This window comes from Rhinatrema bivittatum, chromosome 4 (assembly GCF_901001135.1).
Source record: "Rhinatrema bivittatum chromosome 4, aRhiBiv1.1, whole genome shotgun sequence".
NCBI classification, from domain to species: Eukaryota; Metazoa; Chordata; class Amphibia; order Gymnophiona; family Rhinatrematidae; genus Rhinatrema; species Rhinatrema bivittatum.
In genome coordinates this window covers 322,546,746-322,564,171 of record NC_042618.1, presented here as the reverse complement: position 1 = coordinate 322,564,171, position 17,426 = coordinate 322,546,746, and the positions used below count along the sequence as shown (strand labels likewise).

At 44.1% G+C, this 17,426-nt stretch overlaps 1 protein-coding gene and 1 long non-coding RNA gene across 5 annotated transcripts in view; one reads left to right on the top strand and one right to left on the bottom strand.

The window, feature by feature from the left end:
* LOC115090793 (Golgi apparatus membrane protein TVP23 homolog B-like) overlaps positions 1 to 14,231 on the top strand; it is a 44,549-nt gene extending 30,318 nt beyond the window's left edge. For 3 of the 4 annotated variants that reach the window (XM_029600306.1, XM_029600305.1, XM_029600302.1), the window contains exons 6-7: positions 924 to 1,052; positions 13,599 to 14,231. In XM_029600306.1, the coding sequence (XP_029456166.1) occupies positions 924 to 1,052; positions 13,599 to 13,631 (162 nt within the window). In that variant the 3' untranslated portion in view covers positions 13,632 to 14,231. The remainder of the gene's footprint in view (positions 1 to 923; positions 1,053 to 13,598) is intronic. The other variant, XM_029600303.1, reaches the window with a different exon arrangement.
* The window catches only part of LOC115090795, a 59,861-nt gene that overhangs the window by 967 nt on the left and 41,468 nt on the right, over positions 1 to 17,426 (bottom strand). The window contains exon 2 of the long non-coding RNA XR_003856507.1: positions 4,737 to 4,797. This is a non-coding gene — a long non-coding RNA (uncharacterized LOC115090795). The remainder of the gene's footprint in view (positions 1 to 4,736; positions 4,798 to 17,426) is intronic.

Here is a 17,426-nt window from a genome sequence, read left to right as displayed (position 1 = left end):
ACAGTATTTGCATTCCTGGCTGGTCTAGAGCAGTGCTTCCCAACCCTCTCCTGGAAGCACACCTATCCAGTCAGATTTTGAGAGAGATTTGCATGCACCAGTTCTCCAGTGTATGCATATCTATCTCATGCATATTCATTATGGGTATTCTGAAAATCTGAATGCTTAAGTTTGCTTCCAAGAGAGGGTCAGGAAACACTCTCCTAGAGAGCAGGAGCTTGGAATTCAAGGTTTTCTGCATGGCTGTACCACCGGACCAGCCCTGCTAAATCACAAAGCAGTTTTAACAATCATTTAAGACCCAGCATTCTGATATTTTTAACTGGGACAGCTCAAAAGAAAAATGAAGAATTTTTAAAATGTGTTTTGTTCCAGAACATTTGCACTCAATAATACCTGACAAGAGATGCGTTAAAGGATTATGTTGCACTTCCTGCATTTCTCAGGTGGCCAAAGGTTGTTCATTGTAAAGTCTTGCCAGTGGTGTCTTTGTGTAAAATGTCGCCTCATGCTATTTGCAGGAAAGGAGAGTACAGCAGAGCAGGTGTCCCAACCAGTGCAAATTGTAAGACAGTAGGTGCTGCACCCACAGATTTTACATTCATGAATATTCACATGTAATAAGTTACCACGTGCCTCTTAGTAGGGTGGGAAAGAATCTCCCTTTGTTATTCAGTGAACTTAACACTTTTCCTGCTGTACAAAGCAGACTCCTGCAAATTTCTCACCTATCTTTTCATTTAACAAGATAGGATTGTGACATGGCTAAAACGGAGAAAAAAAAAAGCAGGGTTTGAGAATCTGTGTATTTACTGCGTTTTGATTTGCTTGTTTAGGCAATAAGTTAACCACTCTAGTTCTTCTTCAATTTTTAAAGGCCTTTCATAGAGTAGAGTAATGATGTGTTTGTTCTTTTCTTGCAGGCTGTGGTGATAATGGGTGTTGTTCTGCAGGGTGCCAACCTATATGGTTATATTAAATGTAAAGTGGGCAGCAGGAAGAATCTAACCAGTTTGGCTACCAGTTACCTTGGGGGTCAGTTCTTGAGGAAGGTAAATGACTCTGAATTCTAAGGTCTGTTTCCCAGGAATAATATAGGCTAACACAGAATAGAAAACTGCACTTCTCCCGCAGCTTTTCATTGGCACAGCAAGTTTTCAATAATTAGGGGCATGTCAGTCTATTTAAGTTAATTTTAAGTAACACTGAGTTAAGCTGACTAAGGAAAACAGACTAAGGTCTAGCTGCTTTGTTGCTTGGCTAGTTAGCCAGAAAAACGTGTCTAGCAGCCGTGCCGCTGAATATACCTGGCTATCTTAAAGCTAGCTGGTTAAGTTTATCTGCCTAACTTCAAGACAGGATCAGCAGCACAACCACAGTTAGCCGATATTTCCATTCCTTCGCAAATCACCTCCGACCCATCCTCGAAGTTCCCCAGACTTATCCGACTAGAATTTAGCTGGATAAGTTGCTGAATATGCCATTTTTGCCATTTAAATGAATAACTTAAGTTATCCATCTAAATGTATTTTGAATATGGACCTCTTTGTAGCACACCAGTCAGATGGTACTCAGTGAAGGTGCTCATATAGCTGGATCTGTCTGCCAGGCTACATAGGGGACCTAGGAGGCTTAAATGTTCAGGCAGCAGCTTTGTAGTTTGACATGTGAAGAGAGGAATACTGGATCTGGACTAAATAGGGAATAGTAACTCCCTCCCCCCCCAAGATGGGAGGAGTACTAAGGAGGAGAACAAAAATTGTCATGAAGAGGGAGTGATCTTACAAGTTGTCACCCTCTGTGGCTGGCAGCTATTATTCCTGGTGATGTGGACAGAAATAACTGGGCAGTTGGTCTTTCTGCCATCATTTAATATATATTAGGTAAGTTACTACTCTTGCCAAGGTTAAAGAAGGAAATAGCAGCTTAGTTTTGATGCAGAGGACAGAGTGCCTAGCTGTGGGTTTGACATGAGCAAGCCCTGCAGTGTTAAAGCATGAAAAGATATTGCTGCTATATATTTTGTATGTTGCCCTTATGAATGTAGCTCTTTTTTTTTGAACTGAGATTTCTGGTGCCTCCGTGGCCAGAATCATATTGAAAACAAGTTAGAGAGAATCTCTGGTTTCTCTTCAAATCGAACAAATCTTTTGCCTTATACCAAAGAAAACAATTTAAGAGATTGTGGAGTAATTCAGTTTGATTTGCAAAGTCAGCTTAATTGTCCTCATTTAGAGATGAATTTTAAAAGCCCAGAGGACACCAAAACTGGGAGATACGCGGGTATGTCTGGTAGGGATGTGAATCGTTTTTTGACTATTTAAAATATCGTCCGATATATTTTAAATCGTCAGGGCCACGATACAATACCAATTCCCCCGATTTATCGTCAAAAAATCATAAATCGGGGGAAGGGGGAGGGCAGGAAAACCGGCACACTAAAACCCCCTAAAACCCACCCCCGACCCTTTAAATTAAATCCCCCACCCTCCCGAACCCCCCCCAAATGCCTTAAATTACCTGGGGGTCCAGCGGCGGTCCAGAACGGCCTCCTGCAATTGAATCGTGTTGTCTTCAGCCGGCGCCATTCTGCGCCGCCATTTTGCAAAATGGCGGCGCAAAATGGCGGCGGCCATAGACCAACACGATTCGACTGCAGGAGGTCGTTCCGGACCCCCGCTGGACTTTTGGCAAGTCTTGTGGGGGTCAGGAGGCCCCCCCAAGCTGGCCAAAAGTCCCTGGGGGTCCAGCGGGGGTCCGGGAGCGATCTCCTGCCGCGAATCGTTTTCCGTACGGAAAATGGCGCCGGCAGGAGATCGACTGCAGGAGGTCGTTCAGTGGGGGTTCCGGACCCCGGCTGAACGACCTCCTGCAGTCGATCTCCTGCCGGAGCCATTTTCCGTACGGAAAACGATTCGCGGCAGGAGATCGCTCCCGGACCCGCGCTGGACCCCCAGGGACTTTTGGCCAGCTTGGGGGGGCCTCCTGACCCCCACAAGACTTGCCAAAAGTCCAGCGGGGGTCCGGAACGACCTGCAGTCGAATCATGTTGGTCTATGGCCGACGCCATTTTGCAAAATGGCGGCGCAGAATGGCGCCGGCTGAAGACAACACGATTCAATTGCAGGAGACCGTTCCGGACCGCCGCTGGACCCCCAGGTAATTTAAGGCATTTGTGGGGTTTCGGGAGGGTGGGGGATTTAATTTAAAGGGTCGGGGGTGGGTTTTAGGGTGTTTTAGTGTGCCGGTTTTCCTGCCCTCCCCTTCCCCCGATTTAGCTACGGACCGCCGCTGGACCCCCAGGTAATTTAAGGCATTTGGGGGGGGGGGGTTCGGGAGGGTGGGGGATTTAATTTAAAGGGTCGGGGGTGGGTTTTAGGGTGTTTTAGTGTGCCGGTTTTCCTGCCCTCCCCCTTCCCCCGATTTAGCTACGGACCGCCGCTGGACCCCCAGGTAATTTAAGGCATTTGGGGGGGGGGTTTGGGAGGGTGGGGGATTTAATTTAAAGGGTCGGGGGTGGGTTTTAGGGGGTTTTAGTGTGCCGGTTCACGATTTTAACGATTTTCACGATACTCTAAACACCCAAACGGCGACGATACGATTCCCTCCCCCTCCCAGCCGAAATCGATCGTTAAGACGATCGAGGACACAATTCACATCTCTAATGTCTGGCTGGCACGTGCCGAGTGGATTTTAAAAGCCTCCAGATTACGCATGTATCTCCTGGTACACGCACAAGTGAGAGAGCCCAAAAAAAGGGGTGGGTATGAGCTGGGTGGGACATGGGCATTCCGGGACTTTAACATGAAATGTGTGCTCCGGAGTCCCCTGCTGCGTAACTTTACTACTGCTGTGGATGGCATGAAAGTAAGAAAACAAAAAAAAACCTACACTAGTCAGCAGGGTTTTAAGTGTTGGTGCTAACAGGGGGAAAGGGAGGCTAATAACTGAGGGGAATTTGGAAATCCTATCCCTTAACCGGGTGAACTGGGAACGAACTGAGAAAAATGGTAATGGCATCGGCACTCATCCCTTATAAAATCCCCCCACCTATGCAGTAGAGATGATATTTGTGCATCCGTATAAAATTGTGTGCACATGTACATGTGTTCAGCCTATTTTGTACCATGTGTGTATTTACATGTGAATCTTATAAAAATGGCTGTGGCTCTGAGTGCAAGCGAGCATACGTGCATACATGTGCACCTGTGTGCCGGTATTGAAACTACCAAATTAGGTTGCTTCTGCAGTACCTGATGATAGGAAAAACTTTAGCCCTGTGCAAACTTGACACAAAAGGAAAACTTGAAGTTTTGCCTCTCCTTTTGGCAGTTTTAACAAAGGAGATGTTCATGATCTGTAAGACCCCCATCTCTGGTGAAAGTCTTTGCATTAGAATTACCATATGATCTTTTTTTGGCTTATACTAGTAGTAATCAATTCTCTAAAAAAGAATTACTTTAATTGTATACAGTAAATCTTTTAAACTGCGCCTTTTCTTAGAGCAGCCATGTAACAAAATCATTCTCAGTCGACATGCAGGGTGATTTAGCTATGAAACATGGGTGACATCCAATGGTGCCAAACAGGACCTATCTCTATAGTGCAGTAAAGTTTTACTATTGAGCATGTGCAAGAGTGCCTGCCCATGCGTATGTGCTGCTTTGTGAACCCTCAGTCTGTTTTTGTCAAAGTTTTTCATGATCGTGTACCCTTTCTCTACTTTTTCAATATACCTGTTCTTGCAGTCTTTGTGTTGCCTTCGACTCAGCAGCTCCCCAACAGCTCTTTTCAGTGCTAAATTAAAAAAAAAAAAAAAGAGAGAGAGAGAGAAAAGGAAGTGCCTTAGCATTCGGGCAAGCCAGTCCCCAGGAGTGGGTTCTGCATCTCTGCCAGCAAATGGAGACAGAACAAAAGCTAATGTCACAGCTATATAGTCCCGCCCTAACATCAGCCCACCAATATTTTCCGTCTCCAGCACATGCTGAACATGCATTTCCCTTCAGACTGCATATGAGTAAAAAAGAAGAAAGAAGTTGGAAAGGAGATATCAGAAAGACGAGAAGACTGTGTAGCACCACTTGTCTCCTGAGATGATACTGTGTGGTCCCTCCATCAGTAGAGTGCATTCAGTCCAGTAGCCTTGACATGAACCTAAATTCAAATTAGTGGTTGCAGGCCAAGAGAGGCAAAGCAGTGAAGGCTTTAGCCCTCTTCCCCCCCCCCCCCCCCCCCCCCCATAGCCAGGATTCATTCCTGCTCTCAGCCAGGGAGGTCTGAGCTCAGGTAAAAGTTTTATATTTTTTTTTAAAAAAAAATAGTAAATAACCCAGCAAAAAAAAGAAAGCAGGAGAAAGGTCTGTTTCCTCTGCATTCGGCTGTCTTACTCACGTCTCTGGGGAGTTCTGTGAGGAGATAGTGGAGGCATGGCGGGTTGAGCAGCTGTTTGGCTAGGCCCGCTCCCAGGCTTCTTCCATTTTGGCGTGTGGTAGGCTGTGGGGTAGTTTCACACATTTTTTTTGCTGCAGACCTTTGGCATGTGCCTGCGCATCCATGTGTGCATCCTTCTTGTCTTATCATCCAGTTTGGGCGCTCTTCCTTAACGCACATCCAGCTTAAGCAGCTGTACTGGGCATCCAGTTGGACAAGCAGCCTAGGTGCGTGTGCTTCGACGCACATTTTTAGTGCATCCTTTTTGGGCGTGGCTTATATGCACAGGTAATCTAGGTGTGAGCCTTTATTGGTCTGCACACTTACAGCCATGGCACCTGCGGTAAAGAAGCCTAAGTGCCTATCTATTTGTGCTACATGCCACGTCAGGACTATTCAACCTGAGCTTTCTTCAAGCCTGTGTCAGCACTGCCTAAATGCTTGGGGAGATTTACATCCTTCTGATTTTGCCAGCGATGGTCCATCTCCTCAGTTTGAGGGGAGTGGAACTGAGGGAGACACAGTGGGGGTATCCCCTCCCTTCATTGATCCATGGGTTGATCCTCAGGGCACACTCTCAGGTCGTCAGTTTCGGGCCTGTGAGGCCTGGACTGGATCAGTCCTCCTTTTCCTGAGTAGAATTCTTCCAGGGATTGGAGACGTTTCTACAGGGCCGGTCTTCTGAATCGGTAGTACCTACTAAGATAGTTCTGTGCGCTCCGAGTGCTCCTCCACCTGCCTCCACGGTCAAGCGCTGTGGCGCATTGTGGTCTGACAGAGCTCAAATGGAGGTGGATCATGATGTACTGATGACTATGGGGGATGGCTTTCCTGGTGAGGATACAATCCAGGAGTTTATTGACTGGAATGGAGTATGCTAAAGGTCGTATGTGTTTTTTCCTTTTTTTTTAAGGGTGACACAACTTGGAGGGTTTATATCCCTTGAATCCGCAGGCCAGAGAGCATTTGTGTTTCCCTAGGGTGGATGCCTTGGTGTGTTCTGTCATGAAACATGCCACCATCCCAGCGGCCCTGAAGGATGCTCAGGATAGGATGATTGAAGCTATCCTAAAGCAAGCCTTTAAGACAGTGACAGTGAACTTGCAAATTGCTTCTTGTTGCACCTTGGTAGCTTGGGCTACATTGCGTCTTCGTCAAGAATCTAGTGGCACTGGATCCGATCTTGGATCTTTGGTAGAACTTGGGGCCACTGCTTGGCTGATATGGACTGAGACTTGGTACGCACAGCAGCCAAAGGAGCTGCTTCAGTTATTGCGGCCAGGTGGCAGCTGTGGCTATGCAACTGGTTCGCAGTCCAATTTTACCAAGCTGCCCTTCAAATGCTTGCTTTTGTTTGACAGTGAATTGGAAAAAATGTCAAGTAAATGGGGAAAGACCCAGGTCCCTCTATTGCCAGAGGACAAGAAACCCATTGCCCGGTCTTTTCAGGCAACTGGCTGCTCTTGAGACTACCAGCATTTTCGGCCTTACAGGGGAGGTTCTTCCTAGACACCCCTTTCGCAGGTCTCAGTCCTTTCGGCCCCTAGGACTTCAAAAGGATGTGAGCTTTGGAAGTGGATCCCCTCTGTCTTCCCAATGAAGGTTTGCGGGCTCACCAGTTGGTGCAGGAGATAGATGGTTGCTTATCCCATTTTTATCACAGGTGGGTCCAGATTACTTCTGATAAATGGGTTCTCAAAATGATTTGGGATGGGTATGCTCTAGAATTTCATCTCATTCCTCCAGAATCCTTCATGGTCTCTCCATGGTCTCAGAAGAGGGTAGAAGTGGAAGCAACGTTACAACGGCTGAATATAAAAGCGGTGATTCCTGTTCCTGAATCTCAGCAAAATAATGGTCCGATATTCCATTTATTTTGTCATGCCCAAGAAGGAGGTCATTGCTGCCCATACCGGATCTCAAGGGCGTCATTGAACATCTACGAGTCACGCATTTCAGGATGGAAAAGATATGCTGTGTCATATTGACTCTTCAAGCAGGGGAGTACCTCATGTCTCTGGATCTGAAAGAGGTATATCTGCCTATTCCCATCCGGCAGGAGCATCAGCAGTTCCTCCAGTTTGCCATCCTGGATTATCATTACCAGTTTCACGCCTTGCCTTTCGGACTAGCTACGGCACCCAGAACCTTTTCCAAGGTCATGATGGTGGTAGCCACGGCCCTTCTCAAGGAGGGCATTCTAGTTCAGACCTATCTGGATGACTGGTTGATTCGAGCCAAGACAGTGGAAGGAGAGTCTTTTGCTTCCTGCAGTATGGTTTCCTTGTTAGGGGACTAGGCTGGTTGGTGAATCTGGACAAGAGCAATTTGCAACCGTCTCAGACCTTGGAGTATCTCGGGGTTCAATTCGATACAAGGCAGGGCAGAGAATTTCTGCTGGAGGGTTGGATACACATGTTGATCCTGCAGGTTCAGTCCCTGCGGAACTCTGTTCGTCTGAGTGTGTGGTCTCTTTGCACTTGCCCTCTTTCTGACGCCTGTATCTCCATCTCACTTTCTCCTTCTGGATCCCAGGCCTTCGAGGGCTCCTTTACTGTTGTCTGCCTGAGCACTCAGCCTGGTACATTTGGAAACTCCAGATCCTATATCTGATCTGGAGGGTTTTGGTCTCTATGTGGCTCTTAACACAGGTAGTGCAGGAGGACGCTTCCACCTAAAGTCCTAGTGTGTGCTTCTGAAGCTGATGATCCTTTACTGGTTTCATAGGCCCAGGGGACATAGAGCTGATGACTTTTTTTTTTTTACCTCTTTAATGGCCAGCAACAGGGGGCACCCTTCAGCCTTTTCTTTCTGGGATGTCAGATTTATTCCTTCAAGGGGGGAGTCCCTCCCGCCTCCTTGACCCAGTTGGGCAAGCTATCTATCTCTGGAAGAGTTCAGCCAGCATTCAGAGGATGAATCACAGGGCACAGCCAAGTGGGGCCTGGTCTGGGAGTTTTCTCCTCTGAATTGACAGAGGTCTCTGCCTTTATTGTCATCTTCATTGGGGTCATGAGTTATCATCCCTCTACCACTTGATTCGGAAGAGGGGTTATGGAGATCCTCCTTAAACCTCTTCCCTGACCTGCTGAAACATTTGTCCCCACCAGAAGACCTCTTGTACACCAGATTTCTGGACAAGTTGGGCAAGATCATTGGGGGTCAAATCTGAAGAGACAAGGATCCCCACACGAAGGTCTTCAACCTGCTTCAGATTCTGGAAACCCCTTCTAAACTATCAGCGATCCCAGTTAATCACATTCTGCAGTGTCTGCAAAAGAATGTGGCATAATCTGGCCTTCTGCCCCCCTCCCAGCAGCCAGGAAATTGGATCTTAAATGTAGCACAAGCTCCTGTTTTTGGTGTAGTTCAACTACCATACTAGTCTTTAGTGGTGGAGTTAGCATTAGAACAGGCTAAAAATACCAAGATTTTTCAAACACACCCCTGGGTAAGGATCCCCAAGTTTCTGGACAGCTTTTGGAAGAAAGTTTTCCAGTGCTAGTTGCTAAACGCCTGTATTTCAGCTCACCAACCCTATATGATACAATACACAACTTCTTCGACAGGTTGAAGCCTCTGGTAGAGTCCCTGCACAGGGAGCAGGATAATTATCAGCAGGCTCTTCTGGATGCAGAAGAGTGTGCACACCATCTCATCTGGTCGCTGCAGCAAGATTATCTGCAGCCATTTGTGCACATCGGTTTGCCCTGATTGAGAGCCAGCAGTCTGCAGGAAGACATTAATGACAAATTGGCCTATATCCCATGTACTGGGGCTAAGGTCAGAGAAACCCTTTTAGAGATTAAGGAGCAGAATGTGACCATTCAGTCCTTGTCAGCAGGAGCCAACCAGCTTCTCCTCTAGACATCCTTAATTTGTTTTTAAGCGCTGCTCTTTCCAGAGACACCTCTTCTACCAATTTTTGTAGTATCACATTCCGCCTGCGCTGCTGCAACAGCAACTTTTTTGCCCTTTTGAGATATGTCAGCCTAATATGCTACAGCATTCCTAGCCCAAACTTGGGCCAAGTTTTGACAAGACCCGACTCTCAGGTCTTGATGCCTCCATTAAGGGGAAGGATTCAGTTGTTCTCGATGAGTGGCGGAAAATCACCAAGGACCCATTGGGTCTTCAAAATTGTAGAGTTTGTTCACCATTTGCACTTCTTTTGTCCTCCAGTACTGTATTAGTGTTTAGTATTCAATCTGGATCTGTCTCATTCAACCAAGCTTCATCTTTAGGTGGAGTCACTTCTCAGCCAGCGAGCGATAGAACCTGTCCCTCTCTAATAGGGTTATTCATCAAAATGCGTTATGGCGTTATAGAGTCCATCAAACTAAAGCAAGAAAACATTATAGAAATATCATCTTTGTGAGACTTCCTTTATTCCAAATTATGTCAAAGCTTCACCAAGGTGTACTGTGCTGTTCGTACGTCTCACTCTGCATGTAAAACTGGCCAATAAACCCTAAACTACCACCAACACCTCACCTCGAGCTATTAGCTGCCCCTCCTATAGAGATATAAATAGTTGACTACTATGAAGGCCTTTTAAATAGTCTCTCTCTCGCTCTCTCTCTCCCAATAGTACAAGATATGTCTGCACAGTTCGCGAGCTGCAAAATAGAACTATGCGAAGCGCAATGTTAGTGCACGGTGTGGTAATTCTAAAATTACCATAAGCATATCCCTTTTTCTTACCACAGGTGTTATCCATGCATTGTTATGCATTTTGATGAATCTAGGGGTAAGATTATGACAATGGGTTCTACTCCTGCTATTTTCTTATCCCCAAGAAGTTGGGGGGGATTGGCACCTAGCCTGAATTTACAAAAACTGAGCAAGTCCGTTGTGGGAGAATTTCAAGATAAACTCTCTCCACACAATCCTGCCCTTCATCCAAGCAGGAGACTGGATGGGTGCCCTGGATCTGAAGGATATATATGCTTACATCCTCATAAACCCATCTCAATGGAAATACCGCAGATTCATGGTGGAAATATCTTGCTACCAATACAAGGTTCTCACCTGTGGCCTCAAGGGTTTCACAAAATACCTGTCAATAGTAGCAGCATACCATCATCAGAATTTGTGTTTTTCCCTTACCTGGAAGACTGATTGATGACTGGACCTTCTCAAGCAGGGATGTTGGACTCCTTGCAGAAAATAATCCAGCTCCTTCGGTCACTAAATGTAATAGTCAACTTTTGCCAAGTTGAAGCTTGTCCCTGCCCAGAGAATCAAGTTCATTGGCACATGGATAGACTCATTGTAAGAGAGAGCATTCCTCCCATCAGCAAGGGCAATCTGTGCAGTGAGATCAAGTCCTAGCCCTAGCAATCCTGGTTGCCACTGGGCACATGGCAGTGCAGAGCATGTAGCCCCCCCCCCCCCCCCCCACACACACACACACACACACTCATCTGAGCATGAGAGTTCTCCATTGGATACTCTGCTCTGTGGGATCAGCTGCATCAACCCTTGTCACATCTATAAGGGTTATCATAGAGATGAAAAACGGCCCTCCACTGGTGGCTGGAAACAGGTGCCCCTCTTAGTTTTCTCAGGTAATTCTGGCAATAGATGTGTCTACCAAAGTGTAGAATGTGCAAATATGGAATGTTCCAGATCAACCTCTTAGAGCTGCAAGCCATTCAGTGTGGGTTGAAAGTATTCTTGCATCTTCAAGGAAAGATTTTTGATTCAAACAGACAGCCAAGTGACAGTGTTCTTAATGAACAAACAAGGGGGCATAGGGTCCTGGACCCTCTCCCAGGACTGGAGAATTTTGGAGTGGGCTCTCAGTCACGAGGCTTTTCTTCAAGGAACTTACCGTTTTTTTTTTCGCTCCATAAGACGCACTTTTTTTTCCCCAAAAGTGGGGGGGAAAAATGTCTGTGCGTCTTATGGAGCGAATGTAGCGACTCTCCCTCTCGCGCGCTGTCCCCCTCCTCCTCCTCCCAACTCAGCCCAATCAGTATGGTGGCGCAGGTCAAATGCATGAAACATTTTATCATAATATATAGAGTATATTACCCTCACGATTTTCTAATATATCTAAACAAATGAGAAGGAAATGGCCTGTACTAACTTTGATGCCACGTATCGTCTTCTGCCGGCAGAGCTTGAGCTCCCTGCCAGTCTGCTGTTCCCAGGATGCATCTTACTGCGAAGCTCGGCGTGGCGCAGGGCAAACATCAGCTGTTTGAACCGCGTGTGCTACGGCGGCCCCTCCAGTTCAAACAGCTCCCTGTCAGTCTGCTGTTCCCGGAGTGCCGCCAACCTTCACAGTAAGATGTACCCCGGGTGGCTAAAATGGTCTGGGATTTCTTTATTTCATAAAGGGTCCTTAGGATTTTTTCTTGTTATGTCTTATAGTCAAGTTGCCAGATACAGGCAATGGCAAGACAAGGTATGCATTGTCTAGGGTTATTTTGTAAAAATTTTAAGATTATGTTGGAGATTTTTTGGCTCAGTTCCACTGGTGCTGTGTTATCCAGGGATACATGATAGAAAATGAAAATGTGCCTGCTTTTATTCTGTAAATGCAGGATGAAGAAAGGGGAGAAGATGAGGGGGGATCCTGATGCTGGACTGAGGGTGGGGATAGAGAGAAGAAATAGGATAAGGGGTGTATATTTTAAATGCATAAAAAAAATACAACATGCATGCGTAATAATACTGATTTATACATAGAGGCAGGTATTTTGTAAAGTATGCATGTATATGTTTTGAAAATAATTACTTGCCACATACTTGAAACTGCCAGTTCACCCAGTGTCTCCAGTTCACCTAGACCCTCTGGCACGTCACCCTGAGCCCCCAGCAGTTCACTCAGATCTCCCACCCAAAAACTGCAGAAATGTTTTCTCTTGTGTGAATCAATTAGCAGGTATAAAAGCGTACAAATAAATTTGGTAATATATTTAGCTATACCTCTTACAAAATAGCAACTATGTGTGCTTCTCAACCCTGCCCCAGAATACAATGTGCTCACCCGCTGGTAAAATAAATGCGCAAAATGGAAAATATGCATATACTCTGTGTTTATAAAATAGCATATTTGTGAGTACATGATAATTTTTACACATGGAACCCCTTTGAAATTTTACTTTAAAATACTGGGATTCTGCCACTAGGCCAGAAACACAGTATGGATGAGGACCAGAACCTGGGAATTGTTCTTATTGTTTGTTCTTTAACCAGTAATTTAATTTTACAGTTACTGCTATAACGTCATTTTCTCACAACTTTTCCTTTGTATTTTAATTACTTTAAAGTATTACTTTTGGTAATACATGTTCCAGCTATCATATCAACCAAGTTTCCTGAGCTGGAATCTCAAAGTCTAAACCTCTGTCCTTAGCAGTGTCCCTCTCAATGCCTCTCTCATCAGGGTCTTCTTTCTCTCAACACCCCGCCTCTCTATGAGGGCAAAGAGACGGAGGATGGTTGAGACTGCTGGGTGCAGGGAGAGGAGAATGAGGTATGAGTCTCATCACTTCCTCCCCCTTCCCCAGCAGTATTTGCACACACCTCGTTCTTGCTAGCAGCTGTATCATCATCACACTGATTCTCTGCTGGCAGCCAGTCTCCATTCCATTGTAAATAGCAGCACCACTCAGATGAGCAACCTCCAGGCAGTGCTGCCTCTTCTCCTCTATAATGGGCTGCCTCTTCTCCTCTATAATGGGAGGAAGGCCTGCTGCTGCTGATCATCACACTGTTGCTCACTGAAAGAAAATGCAGTCTCCCTTCCACTGTTCAGTTTTGGTACATGCATGCAAGGATTCTGCCTTCTGCCCCGGGGCAGCAATGCTGAGTCTGCCTTCTGGCTCCTTTCAGTTGGCCCCTCATTGGGGCTGCCAATGTTCATTGGGCCTGTGTTGCCACATGTTAAGGCCACCACCAGGCACTTTGCCATTGGCCCTGTGCTTCCCTATGAAGCTGTTTGCCATTGGCCCCTAGCAAAAAGTGGGCCCATCCAGGGACCCAGCCCACCTGTGGTTACACCACTGCTTGTAGTACTCTTCAAAATATGGTTTGACTTTTATTAATTGCCATTTTTCTTAGTTTTTGTTTTAATTGTACTGCCTTTTGAGTAGTCTGATTGAAAATGTTGCATCAATCGAACTTCCCTAATGTCGTTTTCCTCTTCTTTACAGGCAATGGCTAATAACAACCAGGAGACATCCTGAGGGCAGCACAACTTGAAATTCTATTTCTATTGATGAACAACAGAATCTATTTTCCTACCTAGAAGCTGGGAACTATGACAGTCCTTGGGGTTTTTTGTTTTTTTTTTTAAATCTACTATAAAGTTGAGTTCTCATGGCTGAAAGTTTTCAGCTTTGTTTTCAATGTTCCTACAGAAAATCACTTCATATTTCTGTAAAAAACAAACAAACAAAAAAACCAAAACAAAAACAAACAAAAAAAACCCCCTGCTGACAGTAGCACAGAAACTGTAGAAAGTAGTTACAGGGCTTTCCAGCCTCTGTTCCCTGATCCTTGAGGGGAAAAGAGGGGCCTGAATTGGATGGATGTTAGTACAGTGCAGTTACTCCTGGTAGTAACTGAAAAATTTGCTTCTAATGTAGAGGTGTACCAATAAATGTTTTGCTCTTTGATTAATTGGAGGTATCACAAATCATGGGGATTTCACCACAAATTGTTGTATGTTACAAAGCAATATGTTTAAAATGTATAATTTCACTGACACTGTGTATGTATATATATATAGATATGATTCTGAAACCTTTTGTGTAAATATTTATTTAAAAATCCTTACAAAAAAATTCATTGGACTTATTCTTTTTGAATAATGTATTTACCTCCCACTCTTTATTTTACTGAAACAACATGCTTATGCCTGAACTTTAATTGTAGTTAGTGGGGAGGAGAAGGTTGCTTTTGGACATGGTAGTTCCTCCTAGTTCAGTTGAAATCAAGTGCTGGGATTGTGGTGCATTAAACTTCATTCACAACTACCTGGAGCTTCCCTCATCCCTGCCCCCCTCCCCCCTCATTTTAATCTTCCCGCTGTTCCTAATTTGGTCAGTAACAATCTTGAGACCAGGAGGCATGCAGCCTGTGTAATAGGCTCTAAATTCGACACCAAGTATTGTCAGCATGGATTGATTTAAATCAAAGTGCTTCAAGTCATTGATTTAAATCAGCAAGGTAAAATCATTATTTAAATCAGCTTTCACACTGATATATGACATTTCTTAAAGAGTGGTGCAGATCTGATCACTAAGACCATGTTGATAATTTACTGGTTAAATCATTATGACTAAAAGACACGAGTTTTGAAGACAAAGAATTTACTAACAAGAATCTTCATTATTCTCCCAATATGCACTTTATATTTTGCGGTGTAATTAAGAACATAAAAAACAAAAGAGCTAAGCAAACCCCAAAAACAATCGACGAAGAAAAGGGGGAGCTATATTGCTATAAAGGTATGTTGCTCACTTGAAAGACCTAATTTTTAATTTTTAAATGTATATTTTTTTAATATTTTTGGTTTTTGGTTTTAATTAATGTTTTTAATTAAATATTAATTGAAGATGACATAAGAGTCATGCATTGCTTAGCAGAGCACATCTGAAGTAAAAGTAAACTGCATCAGCAAGCCTGATGGCGTCTCTTTGAAATGTATAAAGAACGCCCGGTCTTCTCAATCATTTGCAGTCACTTCCGGATGTTGCTCAGCTTTGACATTATTTTCAAAAAAACTCTCATACAAAGTTATGTGAACCTCAAACCCAAGTGAATTTTTTGCATGGGTTATCAAAACTTTGATAGAGAAGCCAAAACGGATTTCCTAGAGATTTTAAAAGTTCAACATGCACCGCCAAATTGTGTAAGGGGTGCAGAAATCTCGTATAGGTCTAAGTCTGGGTGTTTTGAAACCGGCTTGCTGTAATCCTAGAGATGCAGCAACTTCATTACAAAAACAGACGGAGTGGCATATTTAAACCACGGCTCTACTGCGGCCGGAGTTTCGCTGTGACCAGCTTCATCAGGAGCCTGATATAACACAATGTTTATATCGGAGAAACTTCACACGGTTCCGTCTTGTTAGAACAATGCAACTGTAGTTGTTAAACTTTTCTATATTTACAGCTAATGCTGTTAAAATCTTCTATATTGCGTCTTCACTTTGCATCATCAGGACCCACTGGTCTCCCACGTAGATTCAAGAAGACAGTCTGTCTTCTTGAATCTACGTGGGAGTCTTCTTGAATCTATGTGGGAGACCAGTGGGTCCTGATGATGCAAAGTGAAGACGCAATATAGAAGATTTTAACAGCATTAGCTGTAAATATAGAAAAGTTTAACAACTACAGTTGCATTGTTCTAACAAGACGGAACCGTGTGAAGTTTCTCCGATATAAACATTGTGTTATATCAGGCTCCTGATGAAGCTGGTCACAGCGAAACTCCGGCCGCAGTAGAGCCGTGGTTTAAATATGCCACTCCGTCTGTTTTTGTAATGAAGTTGCTGCATCTCTAGGATTACAGCAAGCCGGTTTCAAAACACCCAGACTTTGACCTATACGAGATTTCTGCACCCCTTACACAATTTGGCGGTGCATGTTGAACTTTTAAAATCTCTAGGAAATCCGTTTTGGCTTCTCTATCAAAGTTTTGATAACCCATGCAAAAAATTCACTTGGGTTTGAGGTTCACATAACTTTGTATGAGAGTTTTTTTGAAAATAATGTCAAAGCTGTGCAACATCCGGAAGTAACTGCAAATGATTGAGAAGACCGGGCGTTCTTTATACATTTCAAAGAGACGCCGTCAGGCTTGCTGATGCAGTTTACTTTTACTTCAGATGTGCTCTGCTAAGCAATGCACGACTCTTATATGTCGTCTTCAATTAATATTTAATTAAAAACATTAATTAAAACCAAAAAATAAAAAATATTAAAAAAATATAAATTTAAAAATTAGGTCTTTCAAGTGAGCAACATACCTTTATAGCAATATAGCTCCCCCTTTTCTTCGTCGTAATTAAGAACATGCCATACTGGGTCAGACCTAGGGTCCATCAAGCCCAGCATCCTGTTTCCAGAAGTGGCCAATCCAGGCCATAAGAACCTGGCAAGTACCCAAAAACTAAGTCTGTTCCATGTTACTGTTCCTAGTAATAGCAGTGGCTATTTTCTAAGTCAACTTAATTAATAACAGGTAATGGACTTCTCCTTCAAGAACTTATCCAATCCTTTTTTAAACACAGCTATACTAACTGCATTAACCACATCTGCTGGCAACAAATTCCAGAGTTTAATTGTGCGTTGAGTGAAGAAGAACTTTCTCAGATTAGTTTTAAATATGCCACATGCTAACTTCATGGATTGCCCACTAGTCTTTCTATTATCTGAAAGAGTAAATAACAGATTAACATCTACCTGTTCTAGACCTCTCATGATTTTAAACACCTCTATCATATCCCCCCTCAGCCATCTCTTCTCCAAGCTGAAAAGTCCTAACCTCTTTAGTCTTTCCTCATAGGGGAGCTGTTCCACCCCCTTTATCATTTTGGTCGCCCTTCTCTGTACCTTCTCCATCACAACTATATCTTTTTTGAGATGCGGCGACTATAGTCTTCCCCAACACACAAGGGATTTCTACCCATAAAGATTCAATTGTGCATTTAGTCTCATGCAGGATGTTTATCCTGTTGGACTCTATGCTATCCCGGACATAAAGCACCACACCGCCTCCCGGATGCTCCCCTCTGTCATTGTGATATAATTTGTACCCCGGTATAGCACTGTCCCATTGGTTATCCTCTTTCCACCATGTCTCTGAGATGCCAATTAAGTCTATGTCATCATTTACTGCTATAAATTCTAATTCTCCCATTTTACTACTTAGACTCCTGGCATTAGCATACAAACATTTCAAAGTGTGTTTTTTGTTTGTAATTTCATTCTGCTTTTTAATTGATAGGGATAAGTTAGAATTTTTTAGCTCAG